General features: G+C 43.1%; 2 protein-coding genes across 2 annotated transcripts; one reads left to right on the top strand and one right to left on the bottom strand.

The window, feature by feature from the left end:
- Nucleotides 1–11,120: 11,120 nt before the first annotated feature.
- LOC126558588 (carbonic anhydrase 7) lies at nucleotides 11,121–13,164 on the top strand. The gene is made up of 5 exons (XM_050214625.1): nucleotides 11,121–11,210; nucleotides 12,024–12,242; nucleotides 12,348–12,501; nucleotides 12,578–12,932; nucleotides 13,006–13,164. The coding sequence occupies exons 1-5, from the start codon at nucleotides 11,147–11,149 to the stop codon at nucleotides 13,162–13,164; spliced, it is 951 nt and encodes a 316-aa protein (XP_050070582.1). The 5' UTR covers nucleotides 11,121–11,146.
- A 46-nt stretch (nucleotides 13,165–13,210) lies between these two features.
- LOC126566482 (uncharacterized) lies at nucleotides 13,211–14,669 on the bottom strand. The gene is made up of 3 exons (XM_050223261.1): nucleotides 14,551–14,669; nucleotides 13,599–14,481; nucleotides 13,211–13,267 (listed from the first exon to the last, which is right to left on the bottom strand). Exons 1-3 carry the CDS (start codon nucleotides 14,667–14,669, stop codon nucleotides 13,211–13,213), a joined length of 1,059 nt encoding a protein of 352 aa, XP_050079218.1.
- Nucleotides 14,670–21,389: the final 6,720 nt, after the last annotated feature.

Below are 21,389 nucleotides of genomic sequence, written 5' to 3'. Positions count from 1 at the left end.
GAGGTGGAGGTGTTTTTTGGGCCTGGAAAGAAAAATGTAATAGAATAGATGAAACAGATTAATAATTATGATTAAAATTTCTGCTCGATCGTTTCTAAATCTTCTTGAATTCTAAGCAATAGAAGTCAAATGACGGACTTAATGTAATAACAAAATGTTTGCCTAGGATAATATTGAAGAAGCTTTGGCATATGATATAAGCAAGATAGAGTGCAATGCATGTCTGTTTGTAAGAGGCCTTTGCCCAAAATAAAATCGATGAGTGTAGACGAGCATGGAACACATATTACCATCCAGTGGTCAGATGCCCTGTAGCTTATTGATTAGTTTTTGTATAGCATGCCTTTTTCAATTATCATGAAGAGTTGTAGCATCTCAAAACACGTGCAAATATTGAGCTTATTGTTTAATCTAAGTTACTTCTTGAGCACTAGACTAATGTGATGGACACAAGGTTGGTCCTGTCAAGAGGATTCTTCGCATGATGGCGAATAAATTCGAGGAAATTGGTAGGCTTAAGATTTAACAACAATATCGCCCCTTTATACAAAGCGTTTGGTGGCAGTCAGTTAAGCAGATTGAGTCGTTTGAACTCGACCTTTTGCAAGCTTTAACTAGATAAGCTCTGAGGTTCAGAGGTGCTACTGTCTGCACCAATACAGGACCTCAAAATTTGGTCATGTGAAAACTGTTATCATCGTATAGTGTTAATTTGGGACAAAAACAATAAATAAGTGGTCAACCATGTGGCTATGCATCTCCCGAAAGAAGAATTCATTAGTTCTTGCTTCTTCATCGTTGGCGAAACCATCACCGTGGAGAAGGTTAACAGCTCGAAAAGGTCGATGATATTTCTCGCCTAAACTGGACGATTCGAAAGTCTAGGATATGTCCATCAAGGTGGGCCACAACGTGCTTGTCATTATTCTATGCCAATAAACCACGAATTCGATTATAAAATTCATATTTTGCCGTATAAACCGTTGGGGCGGCTCGGTGATGTAGGCGACATCGGCGCCGGTCTTCAAACGGCAGGACCGGGGTTCAAATCCCATTCGGACCGTTCCCCCATAGTGAGGACTGCGTGGTATTCATTATTCAAGCAATACCTAATAGAACGGCCAGGCCGTTCTTACGAAAAAAAAATTGCAGTCCGTCCCGTAAATTAGTGTGACATCGCCGGTTTGCTCTATTCCATTCAAAGTATCTTAGAAAGTCTGGTGATTTAGTTTTGGACTCTCTTGACATCTTTCACACGTAGCTGAATAGACAGCCTTAACGTACGGGAGAACGATCCAAGACAATCTCACTTTTCAACGACAAATTTTCGTTCTAAAGCGTTCAGCACTGATGACACAATTTTTAAAATAACCGATTTTTGCCATTCTGTAAATAACCAAGTAGATGTTAATATGAAAATAAACACACTTAAGAACTATTTAGGGTACGAATGCACATTAAACCACCTCTTGTTGTCTGTTGTTTGCTAAATTATTTCATTATTTATATTTTTTCGAACGGCTTGGCCCATAGTGCTTGACTTATGCATACCATGTAGTGAGGTTAGTCAGTCCTCACTACGGAGGAACGGTCCGGATGGGATTTGAACCCCGGTCCTGCCGTTTGAAGACCGGCACCGATGTCTGTTGAGCGATACACCAAGTGAGGATAGGATTGTTATCTTATGTAGGTTATATGCGTTCGAGTAAAGTCTCTGCCAAAACCAATGGTAATGGCCACTTCCTACAAATGACAGACATTACGTTGCTGGCGTATTATCAGCTCACGTTAAAATATGCGCCCGGAGAGCGTGTGCGGTTTCGTAATTGCATTTTCGGTACCATTTCACCAACTGAATTCCAAGTGAAAAGTGTTCACATGCATGCGGTGTTTCCGGTGAGGTGACATTATGTGGCAAAACAAACGCCCCCACCATGCGACAGCCGTAGCCCACGACTTTCACACTTACCACGGAATGTTTGAGTGTGGTTTTGGTTTGTGTCCAGCATGCTGATAAAAAAAAATACAATAGCGAAATTTGACGCCAAATCCCAAACACGGTAAACACAAAAGAAGGTGAGAATTTCAGATATCTCACCGTAAAATCGTTTGGACAAATAACGCTGGTGACCACAATAAAGGAGGTCTATACTTTTTGAGTATACTTTCTTTTGAAGATGTTAGGATCGGGTAAAGACGCTCTGTTTTGCAATCCATTGTGTGCGGCATCTTTACAACCTACCGCAAAGCTCCATAAATGTTACGACGTTACGTCAAATCTAATGTAATACAACAAGCTGTCTTCGGGAGCACGTGCGAATCTGCTCGCTATCATGTTTACAATCTTACGAATAAATAACATCTACCGGAAGGCTGAAAGACGACTTTCCGCACAAATGTTTAATTAATAATGTAATAAACGCCAACCCATCCTCGCAGTTATTTAATGTACATACATTAAAAGTCCGCTCTCACTTTCCAACAACACTTTGGGTCGATTAGGCCGTGTGCTCCATATAACTTTGTCTTCCTTTTTCTTTACCCCATATTATACCGTAGTAATACCGGACTGCACCTAGTCTGGGGACCGATATAAGAACTGTAGCAAACTGCCTTAATAACACACACCCACATTAATTCCTTTCACTGTTCACACATGACGCACGATCGAGACAGCCTGTTACTGTGTGCAGCCATATGTAGCTTGAGCTGTCTGTAGCTTAACAAACTGCAACGGCCGTGCTGCTGCACACAAGCAACCAACGGTGCAACAACAGCAAAAACTGCAACGCCCGAAAGCACCATTATGATGCAGATTATTGCGCAATTCGTAAATCGCAAATGTTTCCTTTCCACCAAGCCACCGAGTGTTGGAAGGTTGCCGCCAGCCGCTGTAAAAGTGGTTCAACGTGTGGTCTCCGGGATCCCAACTGCGTCCATATCAAGGTGAATCGAAATGAAACGTTAACACGGCCGGGTACCAGGTTTTGTAGTAGAAAATCTGACGGCCTTTCGTGGTGTCGAGATCGCCACATCCGGAGGAGGTTTAGGTCCAGCCTAAATAAGCTTTCTAATTCGGACTCGGTATACGGTTAGCTGCTGAAGGTTAAAAGAGTATTGAACGATTTGAAGGATGTAGATTGTTGCAATAGAAACAATGACCATCGATGATCGGATTAATATCGTGGAATAGTATCTCATCGTTCTTTAATGGGTGAGGTCCGGTAAGATCGGGTTGGTTCTCCGTAACTGGACCATTTATAAGGCTACGAATAATTACACAGGCAACGAAGATCAGCAATAGTCAGGGCGTTCGGAAAGTTATGCGAATCAGAAATTCCTATCTCATCCTCACATTGCAAGGAATATGCTACACCAGGTGTTACCAAGATGATCATTATTACTAAATCGTCGAAGAGAAGAGAAGATTGATCGATCGTAGGTCCAATCCAAGAATAGAACCGAATAAGATTAAAACTTCCAAAATAACGATAGCAAGCATCTGTAGGTGTAAGTTCAAACAATTTCTTCATATTGCTAATGGCTGTAGCTGGTAACTGTACATGTGAAATACATTTTTCGTAATATCTATAGCCAACGTTGCACTACAAGCGGTCCAGCGAGCAATTCGACCATTATTTAGTTTTCCTTCCTCTTTTTGAGAGGAATGATTCTTTCTGCCATGCCATTTTTCTTTATCCAGCCCAATTGGTTCCCCAAAAAAAAATTGGAAACAAACGTCACTAATGCAAACTTCCCTTCACATCGCGACTTCACGTGCAAAACATGCCTTTCTTTTTGAGACCAACTCAAAACTTGGTCAAAAGAGATGTTCAATTGGCAGCCCCAAAATAGCTTCAATCACGGTTTAAGAGGCTACATGATTTTCAAAAATTATAAACAGTTCGATTGGAGTAAAAACTGCTTTCCCTTGCTGTTTGTTTTTTGTTTCTATCTGTCTAAACAAAATTCACACACATGGTTTGAGCACTGGTTTGAGGGAAACCTCTTCCTCAGGGTGCTGCGCATGTTGGGGCCTGGTAAAAAAAAAACAAAAATAACAATCCGATCGGTAAAGTAAGGGAGGGCTCAGTAAAGCCCAACTTTACTCTCCCGTGGCTGACCACCATTCAATAAGCTCTTCAATGAGTAATAACAACATCAATTCAATATTGGATTGGTATCTCCTTAGGCTCATCCCGCACACAACCAAAGAGCGTTTTCATCTGATCGAGGCCCTAAGTAAATTGCCTCCAAGAGCATAACTCTTCGACGCGGTTGCTCCAACTCGCCTTTATGAGTCCTCGCGCTCATCGGATAAAAGTGCATAATTCCACAGTTTATTGACAGTGCGTCGAGCAAAACTTGTCCAGCCAGTATTACTTACTGATGCTTTCCTTTTGCAGTTTCCTTCCCGACCGATCGATCGATCGAGATCGGCTGACGACCTGCCGATAGCATCACTCACGCACGCACACACACACATACTCTATAATCAATCAGCACCCAACCAGTGGAGGTGGTTATCACGACCTCTGTCTTCCGATGTTTATTACGTTAGGATCTTCCGAAACAACCGGCTCTCGACCGATGGCGTAATAGAGAAATTTCCTTCCTTGCCATCCGCACCAGCTTTTCCATTGCCTTCGAAACCACCCCAACAGAAACCAGTTCGCAATGTGCGATTGGCGTGTTGCGTGAGTCTGGGGGATCTTCTAGAGTATATCGCGCTACTGGCAGGTGTGGATCCGGTACAGCTACTGCTACTGCACAAGCGTACACAGACGCCACCCGATCATACGTTCTATTCCGGTTTTAAGGGAAAACACCCAGCACGACACATTTCGTCATCGAGGCGGCGGGGGGCTCGTTAAGGTTGCAACCTTCCGCTTGACTTTGAAGACACAGTGTCACCCGGCATTTTCGAGAGAGTGAAGTGAATCGGTTTCCCTAATGTGCGGTGGTTTGAAGCAGTGCAGCGTAGTGGGGGGAAACGATCAACAATCCACGGGCAATGTCCAATGAAACGCTAATCGATTGACGACCGTTGCGAATTCGGTAAGCCATGAAAAGCACGTGAGCCATTTTTTGCGCTACTCACAAACCGAGGCTCAAGGGTGAATCGAATTTCGGATTCGGAAACGAAACAATTTGGCGTCCCTTTCGTCACGCGATGCTTAGTACATCTGAGAAATTTTGTTGGCGATTGTTTGTTTAATCTTTTCTCTTTGTTTATGCGGTTTAAATCAAGCATACTTTCGCAGAGTACAAAAGTACAGAATATTACTCAGGAACGTTCTTGTCTTGCGCATTTGGATGTTCCTACAATTCTACTAAATATTACCACTTCAGCAGTACATTCATTTACGCATGGTTTACTATTTTTCAGTGTCCAATTTTTAATTACAAAGTAATAGACTCATAAATATAAGAATCTCTTTCAGCAGTAAATGTCTGATTGATACAATAACTTATTTGAGGGGTGGCATTCTTCAAAGTTGAGGAGTTAAAGTTCCAAACAAAACTTTTTTTTATGAAACACCTCGGGTATCTTCCAATGGATGAGATCAAGGGACAGTTTCCTGATCTGCCGCACTCCAAAATATAAAACGTCTGTAGATCCAAAGTCTAAAGACGTTTAATTTTCAAGTTATTATTCCTTTTTGGCGTAACCGAGTATGCCCGGGATAAGGCAAAGAATAAGGAGGAAATGCCTTATCAAGATGATTATAAAATTTACTCAACACAAGCGGTGTTAACAATACGGCACTGGACCGTCATTATTAATTATAAATAAATAAAAATAAATAAAATTCCTTTTTGGCGTGATTTATTAAAGTAAGAATACATGTTACCTCGCACATTAAACCTACAAGTAATAATGACATCATTAAACAGTGTTATAGCTGCAGCTCTTTGATATTTCTAAATAATATAGTTATAATGCATTTTTAGACATATCTGGCAACACTTTACCGAACAATATTCAAGGTTTATGGTCCATGATTTGGTGTCACATTAATGACATAATTTGCTTCCGAAACGGAGTTTCGGATTTGACCTTAATGCGCAACTGTGTCACTTGTAAAAGTAATAGCTTCGACCGGTGTGAATTCATTTCATTATTTCAAAATCTTGAAAAGCTATCCGAACCAAACTGACTGCAAAAGTAAATTTCAAACATCAAATGGTATCCAGCGAAAAAGAAATGGCTTCAAAATCTGTGTCACTAAATCAGCCGTGCCGAGCTCTCCGGGCGCTTGGACAATGGATCAAGTGTTCCGCAAATTTTCACCGGTGTCCTATACACCGAAACCGTCCGTCCTCAACCAAACTTCTCGCAAAGATGCTAATCCGTTTCGATGCAGTTCATTGCCATCGTCACAAACGTCTTTCACTTTGACTGCACAACTTGTGGGTGCATCCCCCACCGGCATTGGTGCATTACCGGAGCCGGGAAGTAAAGGGCCACGGTCACGAGAAGACAATGGATATGCTCGTGGTATCCATGCCATTAACGTCGCGATGAGGATGACGGAGGGTGCCAGGGTAGATATATCCATCCGTCAGTTTGCGTGAAGTATGCAATTAGCCAACTTTCACTCGCGCCCTTACTTAACCCCGACCCCTAGGCACGGTACGTGAAGGGCATGGACAGCCCGACACGCAGTCATGTGTGGCGCGTACGCTGCTAACAATAATGCTAATACTTCTACCAGTGATCTCTGCGGTAGGAAAGTTCAAACAGTGCAGCACTAGGGGGGGCGCGATCGTATGCGGTTGCGACTGACGGAATTCCATATAGATTCAGCTGGTGGTACCGGAAAGCTCCTAATCATTGCAGCAGTTAGCAGGCGTGACCGCTTACGATAAGAGAGTTGACCAACAAACACACACACATACACAGATCGGTCAGAAATCGGTGAACCAAACGAAGCGTTTTGCGGACATACAGACCGTCATCCGTGGTAAACTTTCCCCTCTCGAGTGTTGCCCATCGACAAGTGACCGAGTATTCGTTTTCTTTATTTTTGCGAAATCTGACACTTTTTCCAGGTTCGCTCGATTGAATCTTGAGAGAGAGAGAGAGAGAGAGAGAGAGAGAGAAACTGCTGATGCAGCATTGTTGATAGTCACTTTGCCGAAAAAGTTGGTAATTCTGTACAAGCGCTACTGAAGACGAATTAAGAAATGAAAACAATCACAAATCCTCAAAAATAAGGTACATTAACAAAGACATCACGATCTACGGAAATCGTAGATCCGTCGTGAAAACAAGTGGTTTTGTTCCTATTCTCAACCCCACGTCACGAAAGCACAGGCGTCAATCGTTCTATCTTGCTGCCTGTCTTGCTGCCAAAAGCCATCCCAACAGGTGCCTCGTGGTGTGGGGAAGTTCGCTCAAGCAAACCAGTTCACACGAACCGCACGTGTTACGAACTCCAGTGAAGAGGGACGGTTCCATTTGGCGCCATTTCCCATTCTACCCGTCCGGGGTATAGGTGTTACGATCGAAGAAAGGGAAGATAACTAACCTTATTCTTTACACGAATGGCACGATCGCAAATGATGAGGTGTAAATGAGGAAGTGCCAAATCGTGAACATGTTCCATTCTGCGCTGCGAGTCTTATAGTTCCGAGGTTCGTTGTCTTTGGAGTGGCAGATTTTCGAGAATGTACCAATTGGAGTTTAGAATTTGGAGACGAGGCCTTTAATTATACTTAGTGTTTATCTGAATTTTTAATGAGGTTTTACAGCAAAAATCATATCAAATTCATCTTAACGACAAAAATATCAAATATTTCTCAAACAAACAAAAATATCAAATATTTCTCGCATTGCGTTCGACGGTGTACTCGTTGCGTTCCGATACACGTGACCTATTCGTGACGCTATAGCAAAGTGCCCGTTCTTAGCCGTGAACCGTTAATTTTGCAGTTAATGCTTTCGCAAACATAACAACCTTTTTAACAGATTTTGAACCATATCCGACCACATCGGTTTTGTGGCTGAGTGTAGCTAAGCCATTCCAGTCGTTCCTTTTTTTCTCTCTCAACACCGTTTCACAGAAAAGGCGTGAAATGGGTCGCAGAATAGATGAATGGATGAAAAACAGGAGCATTAGATGCTTTTTCGGTGCTAATCGAGCATGGATATCATTCGTACGGTTGTTGTTACCGATAATAGCGATTAGTAGGCAGTCCTGTTCTGATTTCAAATCCCGGAAGTGGCAACCCACCACCCCGTCAACGCAACACCATTCAACCCCACGCAAAGCAAGAAGGCAATAAGTGGTTAGATAAACATTTGGCCGAATAATTACGAACGGCAGGTTTGTTTCTGGACGGGCCAGAATCGGACTCTATTAGCCTATATCGGTAATCGTTCCTATCGATTGTGTTTGGGCGATTTGGCAGCAGTAACAACGCAATGAGATTATGGGTTTCAACTACTTAAATCTACCATTTGCTTCTTGGGATCCTACTCCGGCAGCAGGTCACGGGAGATGGAATTCTCCAACATAAATGAAACCGATTCTACTCGCGGCTGTGATCGTCCCAGTTCCAATTTTCTGCTCCATTAAGTGGTACGGTGCCAGAAAACATTTCTATTCAATACATTTGGCCCGGCGAAGGAATCTATCCGACAAATTGTCTTGAGCTAAGTAGCTTGCATTGCTAATACCGGCCCGGTAGATACATGTTCCCAGCGTATAGACGCAAGCAATGGCCTTTGGATGCGATTATTCCAATACGGCAGATTTGTAACTAACTAATTAAATCATCCAATACCAACGCTGAGACGAAGCAAGGGCCGGCGACCCGAACCCACCACCATCGAAGCATCTCCACCGAGCATTCCACACACGTTCGGTAGTAAAGTTGTGATTTTTATGTCAGCATATTTCAACGAAAGCACACCTCAATCAGCATAATAATGACCGATCTGCCCAATTGTACAATTGCAATTCCGCTGGGCCAATAATACGAGCGAGCGAGCCCTAGAAAAGGAACGATAACCAGTGGCGTCGACCGATCGATCGACTCGATCTGTCTATTCAAATTAAATACTCACACACACACACCGGCTAGTTGCCCATTTGTAAGCATACCAAGCGTACATAAATCGTGTCGATAGAATCGATAAAATATGTTAGTGGGCACCATCATCATCATTGTTCGTAATCCATCCCAACGGTGGTGTAATAAAAATTACTTTGCGCCGTAATCATCGAAATATTTTACATCAGCTTCATCCACACCCCTATTCTTCTTCCCGCGCGGTATTGCAGCATACAGAGAAAGAGTATGGCAGTGAACTTGAAGTCATCCTCAAATGGGGAATATCCCTTCGGTGTGGAAAGTTCGTCCGAAGGCTCATTTCCATCGGCGTGCACAGTACCGTACCGGCCTTGGTAACAAGCAGAGCGCATGTTGAGCACCATCACCTCTAGTGTAATTATTTCCCGTGCGCCGATCTCGGTACTTAACCTAAGATGTGGAACTGGCAATCTAATACACCACCAACTTGTATGTTTAGATCGGGGAATTTACTAAGGTGGTGCATAATAACGATAAGAAGTGAATATAAAAAAAAAAACGTCGCCAGTTGACGAAAGCTTGCCTTGTCAACTTCCGTGGGGAATTGCTTTTCCAGCGATCATGTAATTTACACCTATTGATAGATAGCTCAAATGGTTGACGCTCCGTATGCCCTTGCAAAACCTCGTGAATGATAGTTAATTACCCGGTACTACGTGAAACATTCATTCCGCTCAAGATGCTCCCAACCGATCGTAGCTTAGAGGAAAAAAATAATAATCAAAATTTGGCATTCCTATAAAAGTTTGTTTTTAAGGACGCTATCATGTATGGTCAACAACCATATAATATAGCGATTTAGATTTCAGACAGAGCTTTCATTAGCTGTCGTGGAATATATTTAAGATACGACTAGAACACATCTTACAAATTCAACAGTACGATTCCTTATCAACCAAATACTCCATTTACTCCATTAATCGGACAGCCAATCACATTACTGTCGTGCATACTATTAACAAACCGCACATTTCCATCCAAAGGGCCAGTCACAAGCCGTGCGAATTTAGAATCCTAACACAATCCTCACCTCCGAAACGTTCGGGGAATGGCTAACTCCTTACAAAGAATGTCTAAACGCAAGATAAGGCACTTGATTTATGGGCCCACCGGCCAACCAGCTAGTCAACTCTCAGTAGGTAATTAAAATTTGCCCATCGAAATGTCCCTACCCCATGCCGTCTAGGTTCATCGCCTAACGTACGCCACACACGCCTGTGCCAGTAGGCGCCTCACGTTCTCCGCAATTAATGGTCAAAAATTCGCCCAAAAACCGCTCGTACGTCCGGAATTGTGCGTTCCAGCACCATCTTCGATCCTGAATTAATCGTCGTCATGTAAGAAGATTTGGTCGATTTGCGCTGGCGCATTCTTAATGGCAAAGTTTTATGTTTTTATTCCGAAGAAGTACAACGCGGTGTAAAGATCGCACCCCCGGTGGAATAGGACGTTTTGCGTAGTGTAGTGTCCACCCGTCGCGTTCTGCACACAGGTAGCTTGCGATTCACGATTCTATAAAACACTATCAGTGTCGTAACGACGGTACCAGTTAGCGGTCGGGAATCGGTCGAGACAGACACCGGAGAGCGTGCAAGCGCGTTCACATACATCTCACTGTCATCCGTCGCACACGGATAGCGTGCTGTGGGATTTTTGGTTTTGTCCGAAGGTGGCCAACCAAAGCACAATACATCATCCCCCTCCAAAAAATAAAAAATAAATAAATAAAATAACCCTGCACATCTCAGCAGAAGGCCACGTGTTGCAACGGTTTACAGAGTGTGCGCGAGCGAACTGATCGTTTACGCGATCCCGATTTATTCGAACGCAGCAAAAGGGAAAACACGTCCCTACGCTAAACCATCCGTGGCAGTACTGCTCCGGACAAACTGCAGTGTGGACGTAACAACTATCCTTGCAAGAAGAGAGTTCCAGACGTCGAAAATACTCTCGTTGGGCTCGTGGAAAAAAGTGAAGTGATTCGAAACGAGGTGCCTGCTTTTACAAGTGGAATTGTTACCAGTCATCAAAAACAAGCGCCATCATGCCGTTGTTTGGCACGAGTGTTTCGGTTTCCGCGTTGTTCTCGGTGCTATTACTGATCGGCGGTAAGCAGTGTATCAAAATTACTTAACATCGATAAGGACTACTGAATTGGGGGGGTAGGATGCTCTGGACAATGAAAGATAGTGACACTTAAAGGATTAAGATATGTCGGTGATTGTTTGAAGTGTGGTTAACCTAAAGCTAGCTAATACACTACTGCTGTAGCTCGATTGTCCCAGATAGAGACCATCATCAGGGAGACGCTCGGAGACTAGTAGTCTATCTGTTGGGCTGAAACAATAAGCTCGCGCCACACTTACGGATGGGTAGCATTAATTACAAAACATCACGGTGCTTCACCCTTTCCAGGTGCCTACTTTATCTGACTGCAAGCAAACAGAGCACGTGGGTTTGTTTTATGATCGGTAACTCTCGGCGCATCTTGCAACGTCGTTGAAAAGTGTGGGGAATTGTTTGTAGTGGACGTGCACGATGCATTATTATTATCATTGCAGTAACAGCAGTATGCACTTTTCGCTCTCGTCTCGCTGCTAAGTGTGTCTAATTCTTAGTGCTACTAATGTCTGCCCATTAGAGTACCGATTTTTATAGTTTCATTTGTTTTCTTTCTAATAATCTAACTAATTATCACTTTGAAGCGCGTTTTACTTTACAATATTCAAATTTTCTCTTTGGAGAATGAAAAAGTTTTACTACTGGCACTCTACCATTGCATGCGCATTAGGTTAGCAGCACAATCACGACCCAGAGTTTGCCAATTTTCATCAATCTACAGCTTGTTCCCGCTACCCAATATGTTAAGTGCCACAGCCAATATTATTTCGCTTCATTTTGCCTTCTTCTACGTAACACAGGTCCACCCGCCACTGGTGTCGAGGGACATCGGTTCGGGTACTCGAAACCCGACCAAAGACGTTGGTCCAAGGCACACCAAAGCTGTGCCGGTACGCATCAGTCACCGATAGCGATCAGCAGCCACCGGGCGGTTCCGCTGTACATGCCAGCAATCGAGCTGGTCGGGTACAACAATCTTCTCCCGGGACCGATGACTATACACAACAATGGTCATTCCGGTAAGTAACTGTGCACAGTGCAGCGGAAAAACCAACTGCTCTCCCCAAACACACGTCATATAACCATTTTCCGCCTGCTGTTGCGTCATCCGACCGTGTACACAGTGTCCCTCGCGATTCCGAAAACGGACCCAGCCGTCGGTAAGCATCCGTACATCTTTGGCGGCAAGCTGCAGAACGAGTACGAGCTGGAAGGCTTACACTTTCACTGGGGCGACAAAAACAACCGTGGCGCAGAGCACGTACTCAACGATATCAGGTATGATGGCGGTATTAAACTGGCCCGTCGCTAAATGGACGCGGTTCGATTGATTGTGGCTTTGTCCTTGTGGCAGGTATCCGCTCGAGATGCACATCATTCATCGCAACAAAAAGTACAAAACCGTCGCCGAGGCGCTCGGCTATTCGGACGGTCTTACGGTGTTGGGCTTTTTCTACCAGGTCACCGAACATGATGCGCCCGGCATCAACACACTGGTACGATCGTTTGGCCACATCGTCGACTACGATCATACGCTCCAGCTGAACCACACGTTCACGCTACAGTCGCTCATCGACGGGATTGATATGACCCGCTTCTACACGTACAAGGGTTCGCTTACGACACCGCCCTGCTCGGAAGCCGTCACGTGGGTTGTCTTTCCCGATCTTCTCGAGCTTTCGGTTAACCAGATGAAACGGTTTCGAACGGTGAGTGTCCTAAGAATTGTACAGATGCTGTAAAGGAGATGTACTGATGAAATCTTTTTATCTCATTTTTTAGTTGGACACCGGTATCCACGGATCACCAATGGTCGATAACTATCGAGCATTACAACCAATCGGCAATCGGCGAGTATTCGTGCGGAAGGTAAACTCCCGCTACACTGGACTGGAAGTCTTCGAAGGAATGCACCACAGCAAATGGGACTGGGTGTACTAGATTAGGCTACCAATCGCTGTTAAACTTACGGATCGCGATGGTTTGTTTAGTCCCCAAATTTCCGCATATCCATTACATGTGCCATCACCGTTCCAGACAGTGGCTGAGAGGTAACGCAAATAAAACGTGCTAAGTATTCTAATTTTTAGCTAACTAGTGTATTATGATTATAAACAATTGGCAAAGAAAATATTGTTTCGTTCACGTTGGGCAGAAGACCTAAAATAGCAAATTGAAAATATTAAATTCTAAACTGTTTTGCATTATGAGAGCTCTCAGACAGCTCACCCTAGTTTGCTGACCCTCCCTTTTTGGATAGCCTATGTTTCTGCTGGTCAAACGAAAATTCTTTTTTGCTTGTCATTAAGTTGGCGCAACTTTTTTTCTTTTAAGCTCCTAATATTTTTCTTGCTTTTCAACACTCGACCAGATACTTCGCACGTATAATCGACTCTGCTAGCCGATGGTTGTTCTGCAGTTACTTCTTCATTATCTGTTAACTGTTTGGATGCTTTGTTAGGAACAATTAGAATCGATCCCTCCGTACTCATCTCGTTAGGAACTGTTTCTAGTTTGTCCGTTGTTGGCTCGGAATCTTGCAGTCGGAAGCATTGCGGCAGTAGCATTTGTTTACGACGAGATTTTGATTGTTCGCTCGTACTACACCGGGAAGAACTTTCCAGCACTGGGACGTTAATTTTGGATAATTTGTGCAAATGGTTAAACAGTTTTTCGCTCAACAGCGTTACAACAGCCTCCTTGGCGGGGTTTATCGGCCGCTCACCACTGAACCCCTTCATGGCACTTGGTTTCTTATCCTTCAGATGCACAACGTTCGACACCTTCTGGAGCGTACTTGTTTTGCAGCTGTTGCTAACCGAATCACCGGACTTTTCAGAGTTCTTAATACAAGTTGCGTTGCGATCACCGGTGGCAACCTTCTCAGTAACGTTCATGCACAGCAGCTTCAGCCGCTTTGCTTTAAAATCCCTGACTTCAACAGTGCAAAGGGTATGTGTTGTACCATTCAAGGCTTTCGGCTCAACTAACCATTCGGGAAACAAAGTAGACGAATGGTTGCCTACTTCGCAGTTGCGGCTTAATGGTTGCCTGTTGTTTGCAGTAATGTGTGTAAAGATATCAGCTTTCGGTGGCGGATGTTGCGGCAAAAGAAAACGGTTGTTTTTAACATCAGGGTAAGAATATGATACCGAGGCTATGGGTTCCTTGTTTATGTCCACATCTGCTGAATCTAGCACATAGTCACCCAACTCAGTCAAATCGTCAAGTCCATCCAGTAAATCCAGCGGGTCTTCGCTGTGGAAACCGAGAAAAGGATATTCAGATTCGTGATGTGCGATATGTTTATGGGCGTTTTCTACTTACCGATTCTCGTCGTCCTCCAATGGGAGCAACAAACTCCAAGGATCTTCCGGTAGTGGAAGACTAAGAAACGCTTCCGAAATGGGAATATACTCCGGAGAAATAAACTTATCGTCACTCATCATGCCGAATTTGCACCAAGTTAAATCATATATAATCAATGGATACCAGATAGTTGCCGGCTGGTAGCCGCACAACGTGACAGTTAGCATTGAAAGGAAAACTTCATTCTGACAGGACGCGCGATTTTGATTGTCGTTAAAGTAAGAACTGTGATTGTGTGGGTATGGGTGTGAGCAACGTAACCTGCACTCTATTTACGATAAAATTACATTAAAATGGAAAAGAATCCGATTAACAGATAATCTGAATCTCTTGGATTCTTTTTTGACTCAAATATCGAGTTCGTCGTGTTTTAATTGCCTCTTATAATGCTTGTAATACTACTACTTCTGCATCTTCCGTATTTCACTCACACATGCGTGCGAATATGATGCACGGTAGTGCGTGTGTGTGTGTGTGTGTTAGTATGTTTTTACATGTTTGCTTGGCTGCTGCTCTGAATAATTCTATAGACGGACAAGAGCACTTCCTTACGCACAAAATAAAGAAAGCATTTTTGTTTACGCATCATTACAATAAATTTGATCAAGGACTTCTCGTTTTGTTCGATTTTCTTAGGTTCTACAACGGATCTCGCCCCGGTATGGCATAAATAGGAATGCTAACAACGAAAAAAAAAAGATCCTATGTGGTGTTAAGAGTAGCGTAGCGTACGAGCTGGTTAAGAGCTGCTTAAAAGCTCCCAGAGCTAAGACTTAAATTATTTGTTGATTTTTATATACTAGCAATACGATCTTCAAATAAATAGATTGTATGCTTGAAAAGATCCTTGCACGAGGTCCTTTGTATGTGTGAGGACCTTGGCTGATGCCAGTCTACTCAACGCTGAATCCATTAAGATTCCCACGATCTCACAATCCCAAGAATTCCGCGAGGTCCTGCAAATCCCATACATCTCTCATATTGTAGAGGTCCAATTGTTCAGCCTATTCAAAAATAAAATACGCAACTCCTACACAATTCAACACATTGTAGCGGCGTTACAATGTACAGAAATCACCCTTGCAGACATTATGCGACCGGTACATTCCAACCTTTACCCAGTAAAAAAGCAAGACCCCCACACGACTGGATGGACCACCGCAAAACGGAGAGTAATAAGGGGATCGTTGTGTCATGATCGTCAACAATACGGGTTTTTTTTTCTTTTTGTCCATGTTGCATCACCCCGCAACCGCCAAGAGACATCATCAACTTTAACGGCAACTCCTTTCGGTGCTAAAGCTTACTGCTGCGTCCACTACTATTGCTTCCTCTAATAGCAACCATTACGCCGCCCTTCCACCAACCAAGGTTTCATTGCATGCCCTTTCTTGGCATGCTATCTCGGTGGGAGTTTATGTAATTTCAACCCTAAAGCAGGCTTCAGTAAAACGCTTTTTTTACTTGGAAGCAATGCATCAAGCTAGCACATTAAACATTAAACAAGGTGTGTGCATAGCTTTCAAAGATCGCCGGTATGATTAGCCAGTTGATAGTTATTGTTGATAGGCTGACAAAGTGAAATGTCAAGTTGATAAATTTTATTATCACATCTTAGTTACTTAACATTACCATTATACAATCCTCAGTAAAGATAACGATTTGTTTTTGCTTGTACTCGCTCGATCTGATGTCCTTAAAATGAGATTAAAATGAGCTACAAATAGCGTTAGAAAAACTCATTGAATTGGGTTAAATCTTCTGCTTCCACATTAAACCACTTACCATAAAGTAGATCATACGCGACCTTCACACTAATTGGAGATGCTTCAAACTTCAACATAAGCGTATATCCCCAAACACGCGATCGTTTTGTATGCTAAAACATATATTGGATATGACACAGTTCCCAACAATCTTGACCACGGACAATACCCGCTGCCAATGCGGCGATCGATCTTGCTCATTAGTAATTCACACCGTTCAAAAGCTACTAAGCACAGAACCGCAAAGATCGGGCCCGTCGATCGTTGAAAGTAATTTGCGTGAGTGTGACGTTTAACCGAACGGTGCAATGCGTAATTGGGACGTGTGATGAATTTGCATTGCCACTTATTAGCCCTTCTCGTACGAATTCTTTTCGCCACATTCTTGACCCACATCGTAACAGCATGAGAGCAGCGTAAGAGGGCAGTTTTAGGTGACGAATAGACTTCAGGTGGCTAGAGAGTGGTGCTGTTTTGATGGAAGGTAGTGAAAACCATCAAACCATAACAACATCCTCACCATCTCACCAACCAAAACCGCGATGACCTTCTTTTTCATTATTCAACGCGGACCGCACTGTGTGAAGCCGTGTTGCGAAACTAGTAACACACGCGCGTACAGTGCGCATTTGCGATTTAAGCTCGAAACAATAACGTATCTTCATTTCACCTCCTTTTATGATGTTTGGCGGTGAAGTTACTATAGCCATGGTGGTACGTAATGTGATAGACAGTTATGGGGAGGGTACTGTGTCCCGTGTCTGCTGACATACAACCATCAACGCATACAAATCCTCGTAATAATGGAACGTCGGTGCCGAAAACGGTCATTCAAACTAAATACTGGGCGTTATAGAGCAAATCATTAAATTTCAAACATAATGCGCCATGATTTGTTCTTGTACAAACAACCATTTAACAGTTGCCGCAAGCCGGTTAGTCTTTTTCATAGTCACTTTGCTTTTAATGTGTTTACCAATTCATCAGAGCACCAATGCCGTCGCCCCGCCACCGCTCAGCAGCTGCCGCAAAACTTCTCATCAGCCCTGAAAGTCCTTCGGCTAAGTCAAGGTAATTTACTTTCAACAGAGCTCCCCTCCCTACCAGGAATGAGACAGTTTCTTGGTACGGTTCAGGTTCTTGTTCGGTTCATGCGTCGTCAGCTCACAAGGGTAACATTAACAGCCTTCCATCCGCGAACAGGAGGACAACCGGTTGCTTAATAGTATAGCTGCTTTACTAATGCGCGTCTGTGCAGCTGCTTACTATATACCAAGCCTCGAACCAATGGAACGAACTAGTGCGAACTCAGGCTAGTCTCCTGTATGATACCTGATAAATCATAGTTTTACTGTTAAAGATAGAGTTTGCAATGGTACAGCCATAGCAAACGATGAAGATTCATCAACAGGAACACGGCATACTACTATCGATAAGTAGCGGCCGCTTTCATTCGCATCGGGTTGAAGAATACCGACGTTTTGAGATGTTTTTTGTGCATATTCATCACCATTATAATATGGCACAGTGAATACGCGAACGGTGAAATTTGGCACAAGCACGGCGTTGATGGAGAAGTGGTTTTGTTTATCTGGCCGCAGATCCGAGCAGAAATCGAAACTCACGGCGATTCTTCGCCCCTTTTTGTGGCCGCCAAGGTGATGTTCGTTTTTGTTTTACATTTGATTTCAATTTAAGTGAAATTTGTTTAAAATATGTTTATCGCTGTGCGGCTTGTTAACTTTATGGTGCTTTTTAACGCCATTGCTTGGCCAAAACAGATTCGTTGATTTTATACGAAGAAAAAAATTATAAAATAGAATAAGGTTTAACTCTTTTCACTTTTCACTAATCCAACGGAAGTAGAGAAATCCTGCATGTGTGCTAATTCGTCTATATCCAATTCGACGTAGTGTCAATCAGATATTATACCTTGATAGTCATTTAAAAATGAGTTCATACAATACTTCATGTCTGTGCAATATCTTTTCAACTGTTCCAGATATTTTGACTAAAACAAAGCCAATGGTTGAAATAAACCGCCAAGTTCATGAGAATAGATTTTAGAATAAAAGAGGCTAATAAATAATAGTTTTAACAAAAGTAATGGATGTTGGCAACAGAGGATCATAAATAGTAAATTAACAGACAAATGTCTCATCACAGAAACGTTGGTATCCACAGACAATTCTCTGTACCTCATCATTCTTAGTACCTCCTGGGGATCTTTGAATTCTTGAAGAGTTCTAAAGGATGACAAGTGGCATGCGATTTCTGACTTTCTTGACATGAATACAGCCGATGCTGGATAAACAGTCCTGTGTATGATGGCGACGGTTCGGTTGGGATTGAAAAATATGAGGTCCTGAATCGGAAAATGACACTTTCTCAAAAAAGAATAGAAGATTGGCTAGCGCCATTTAAAAGGCCTCTGATAAACCGTTCTATTCTCTGGTAAATCTGATTTCATTCATTTGAAAGCGGCTTTGCAAATTTTTTAATATTATTCTTGAATGTCTTAAATTATCGTCTTGTCGTAACTAATAGAACTTCTCATTGGGAATTCTGCTGTAGAAATATACCACATGGCAATCCAGTCCTGTATGAATCATTACACCAGACATGCCATACCAGATTACGCCAGACATGCCATACGCCATACCAGAAGCTATCACGCTAACCTTCATCTCACTTTCACTTCACATTCCAGAATGTTTTTCCCAACGACTGTTGGGACATGATTCAATGGAATTTAGGATCAATAAAAGTTGAATAAACCTACCGTCTCCTGTAGTGCTGCCGCTGCAAATGATGATCTTTTCTTAACCTCAATCTTCAAGTGACTCGATCGACGTTTGATCTGCTTTCAATTTCTTTTTCGGAGTGAGACACACGCACACGCACAGACACAAACACAAAACAACACTTTATAGATTAACACCAAATCAACCAAAAAATTGCACTCAACTTCGGCCACTAATTATTCCAGAATAACTATTGCGAGAAAAGGGAAATGGAGAAGAAAATATGATTGATTAACACTCTTTGTCACTTGGGGAACAGACACATTCACTGACTGGAAAGAAAATCGGTGATCTTACGCCCATGTAACTGAGGAAAAAAATATTCACAACGCACACACTGTACGAACGACGAAAGTTGTTCGAAAAAATTATCGCCTCACTTTCACGAAAAGCCACCGGCGAGAGAACGGCAAACGTACACTTTTGTACACTGGACAATCGTGGCGATCACCATCAGTAGGACTCAGTATCACTTTTTGTATGACCTTTTAAGGTGAGAATATCGTCAAACAGATTTTATTTTTACCCAGCAAACTCGCCAATATACCAAAGCTGCATCCGGGAATGCGACGCATACAACATTATTCGCACTGGTCGCGTAATCGATTGGCCAATGCACGTCACGTCGATGAAGTAACACCCCGGAGCACCGTTTGAGGTCTCTGTCCACAAACGATATAACTGGGTCTCGAAGCTACGCTACGCAGCGATCGGTGCTCGCCAGTCAATGGAACCGCGCAACTGCTCAAACACGAACAGTTTGCACAGCAGGATCTTCATTCGCGGACCTTATTGCCGGAAAGGCTTTACTCTATTTCTTCTTTTCACTTTCAGTTCCACCTATATATCGCCACCGAGAAGCGATCCGCTTACTCACCATTCACCGGAATCAACTTCCATCGGCCGAAAGGTAAACAACGCCCCACGACAACTTTCTCCTGGGACAGGCACTAACTCGCTTCGGACGGGGACACCGCAAGTTCAACGGTGATACGTGAGAGGATGCAAGATTAACACCCGTGAAGCCTTTTGGTTGATATCGAACGAACCCGTTATGGTATGCCTCACACACAAAGCCTCTTGTTCGATGGACAGAAAAGTTTGGGCTTACCACGCGTGACACCTCAAGGCTGCGTGCGTGCGAACTGCACGAAAGTCTAACACGAACAAAGTCGAACTTCAGCGCGGCAGGTCCAACTTCGTGCCGGTGGTGGTTGATCTTGGACCAACGGCAATCACAATCTACGATCCACGGCACTCCGCATCGTGCCGTTTCACTCCGTTCACCGGTGAACCTTTCACCGTCGTTCACCAGCCATTCCTTTCCCACCTGTTTCCGGAGTTAATGCAGCACGCTTCACTCGTCCACATGTTCGCGGTCTCTCGCTCCCCACCCGTGGCGCATAGAGCATTGGATCACTGCGTTTGGTCTATGCTAGTTATGTGTCCACCTGCGGGTGAAGAGAGGTAGCATAGTAGCACAGGTGCAATTAGCGGCGGTCGATGTGATAGACAAGGCAAAGTAGATGCATCCGGGGGTTGATGCATACAGCAGCGAAACAGCTGACGAGTTCGAAATCTTTGGGGAGTTTTATTGCGGATAGAAATGATTCTAAGGGTAGTTGCAACTGCTTGCAACAAACTGCTTGCAAGTTTAAATTTAAGAAAAAAATTCATCCAAAATTAAACTGAAGAAAAATAATCTACAGCACTGCGTACACTTAAATAGCACAACGTAAGACAGGAAAACGAATTTAAAGCTGCCATTTGAGACCTACCATAAGTTTTGGAAGATTGTAAATATAAAAATATAATTCGCATGACTATCATTATTTTTTGACTACTTAAAATGTAAATTTTATATATTGAATTGGTTAAAAAATTTAAAAATTGTTTTGACCATGCTTCTCACGCATGATCCTTAGTGCGTTTTGTTCAACACAACATTGCATACATTTAGGCGCACACACATGTGACGACCATTTTTACGTGCATTGCTTGTGTGAGTTGTTCCTTTAGTTTAGTTCCCTCACACAATTTCACTTAACAAAACCATCCTTATTACGTATCCTGCAGTGATTTTGTCGATCAGTCTTTGGCACATCATTGTGTGCCTTTCATCGTCTGCAACCAGAGCTTTACTTCTAAAATGGTGCCTTTTGTTTAAGAACCTGGCTAGTATATTTTAATTCGTATCGTTTTTTAAAAGTAAAAATCCGTCCACACA

Source organism: Anopheles maculipalpis, chromosome 2RL (genome assembly GCF_943734695.1).
Source record: "Anopheles maculipalpis chromosome 2RL, idAnoMacuDA_375_x, whole genome shotgun sequence".
Taxonomy (NCBI): domain Eukaryota; kingdom Metazoa; phylum Arthropoda; class Insecta; order Diptera; family Culicidae; genus Anopheles; species Anopheles maculipalpis.
This window is presented reverse-complemented; position numbering and strand designations above follow the sequence as displayed.

Excerpts from the sequence above, each read along its gene's own strand:
- LOC126566482 (XM_050223261.1), bottom strand. The coding sequence starts at position 14,669 with ATGAGTGACGATAAGTTTATTTCTCCGGAGTATATTCCCATTTCGGAA. Across the intron at positions 14,482-14,550 it reads TTGGAGGACGACGAGAATCG|CGAAGACCCGCTGGATTTAC; the intron begins GTAAGTAGAAAA and ends CGGTTTCCACAG. Across the intron at positions 13,268-13,598 it reads GAGTCGATTATACGTGCGAA|CCACTGTCTGGAACGGTGAT; the intron begins GTATCTGGTCGA and ends GTTACCTCTCAG.
- LOC126558588 (XM_050214625.1), top strand. The coding sequence starts at position 11,147 with ATGCCGTTGTTTGGCACGAGTGTTTCGGTTTCCGCGTTGTTCTCGGTG. Across the intron at positions 12,243-12,347 it reads ACACAACAATGGTCATTCCG|TGTCCCTCGCGATTCCGAAA; the intron begins GTAAGTAACTGT and ends CCGTGTACACAG. Across the intron at positions 12,502-12,577 it reads CACGTACTCAACGATATCAG|GTATCCGCTCGAGATGCACA; the intron begins GTATGATGGCGG and ends TCCTTGTGGCAG.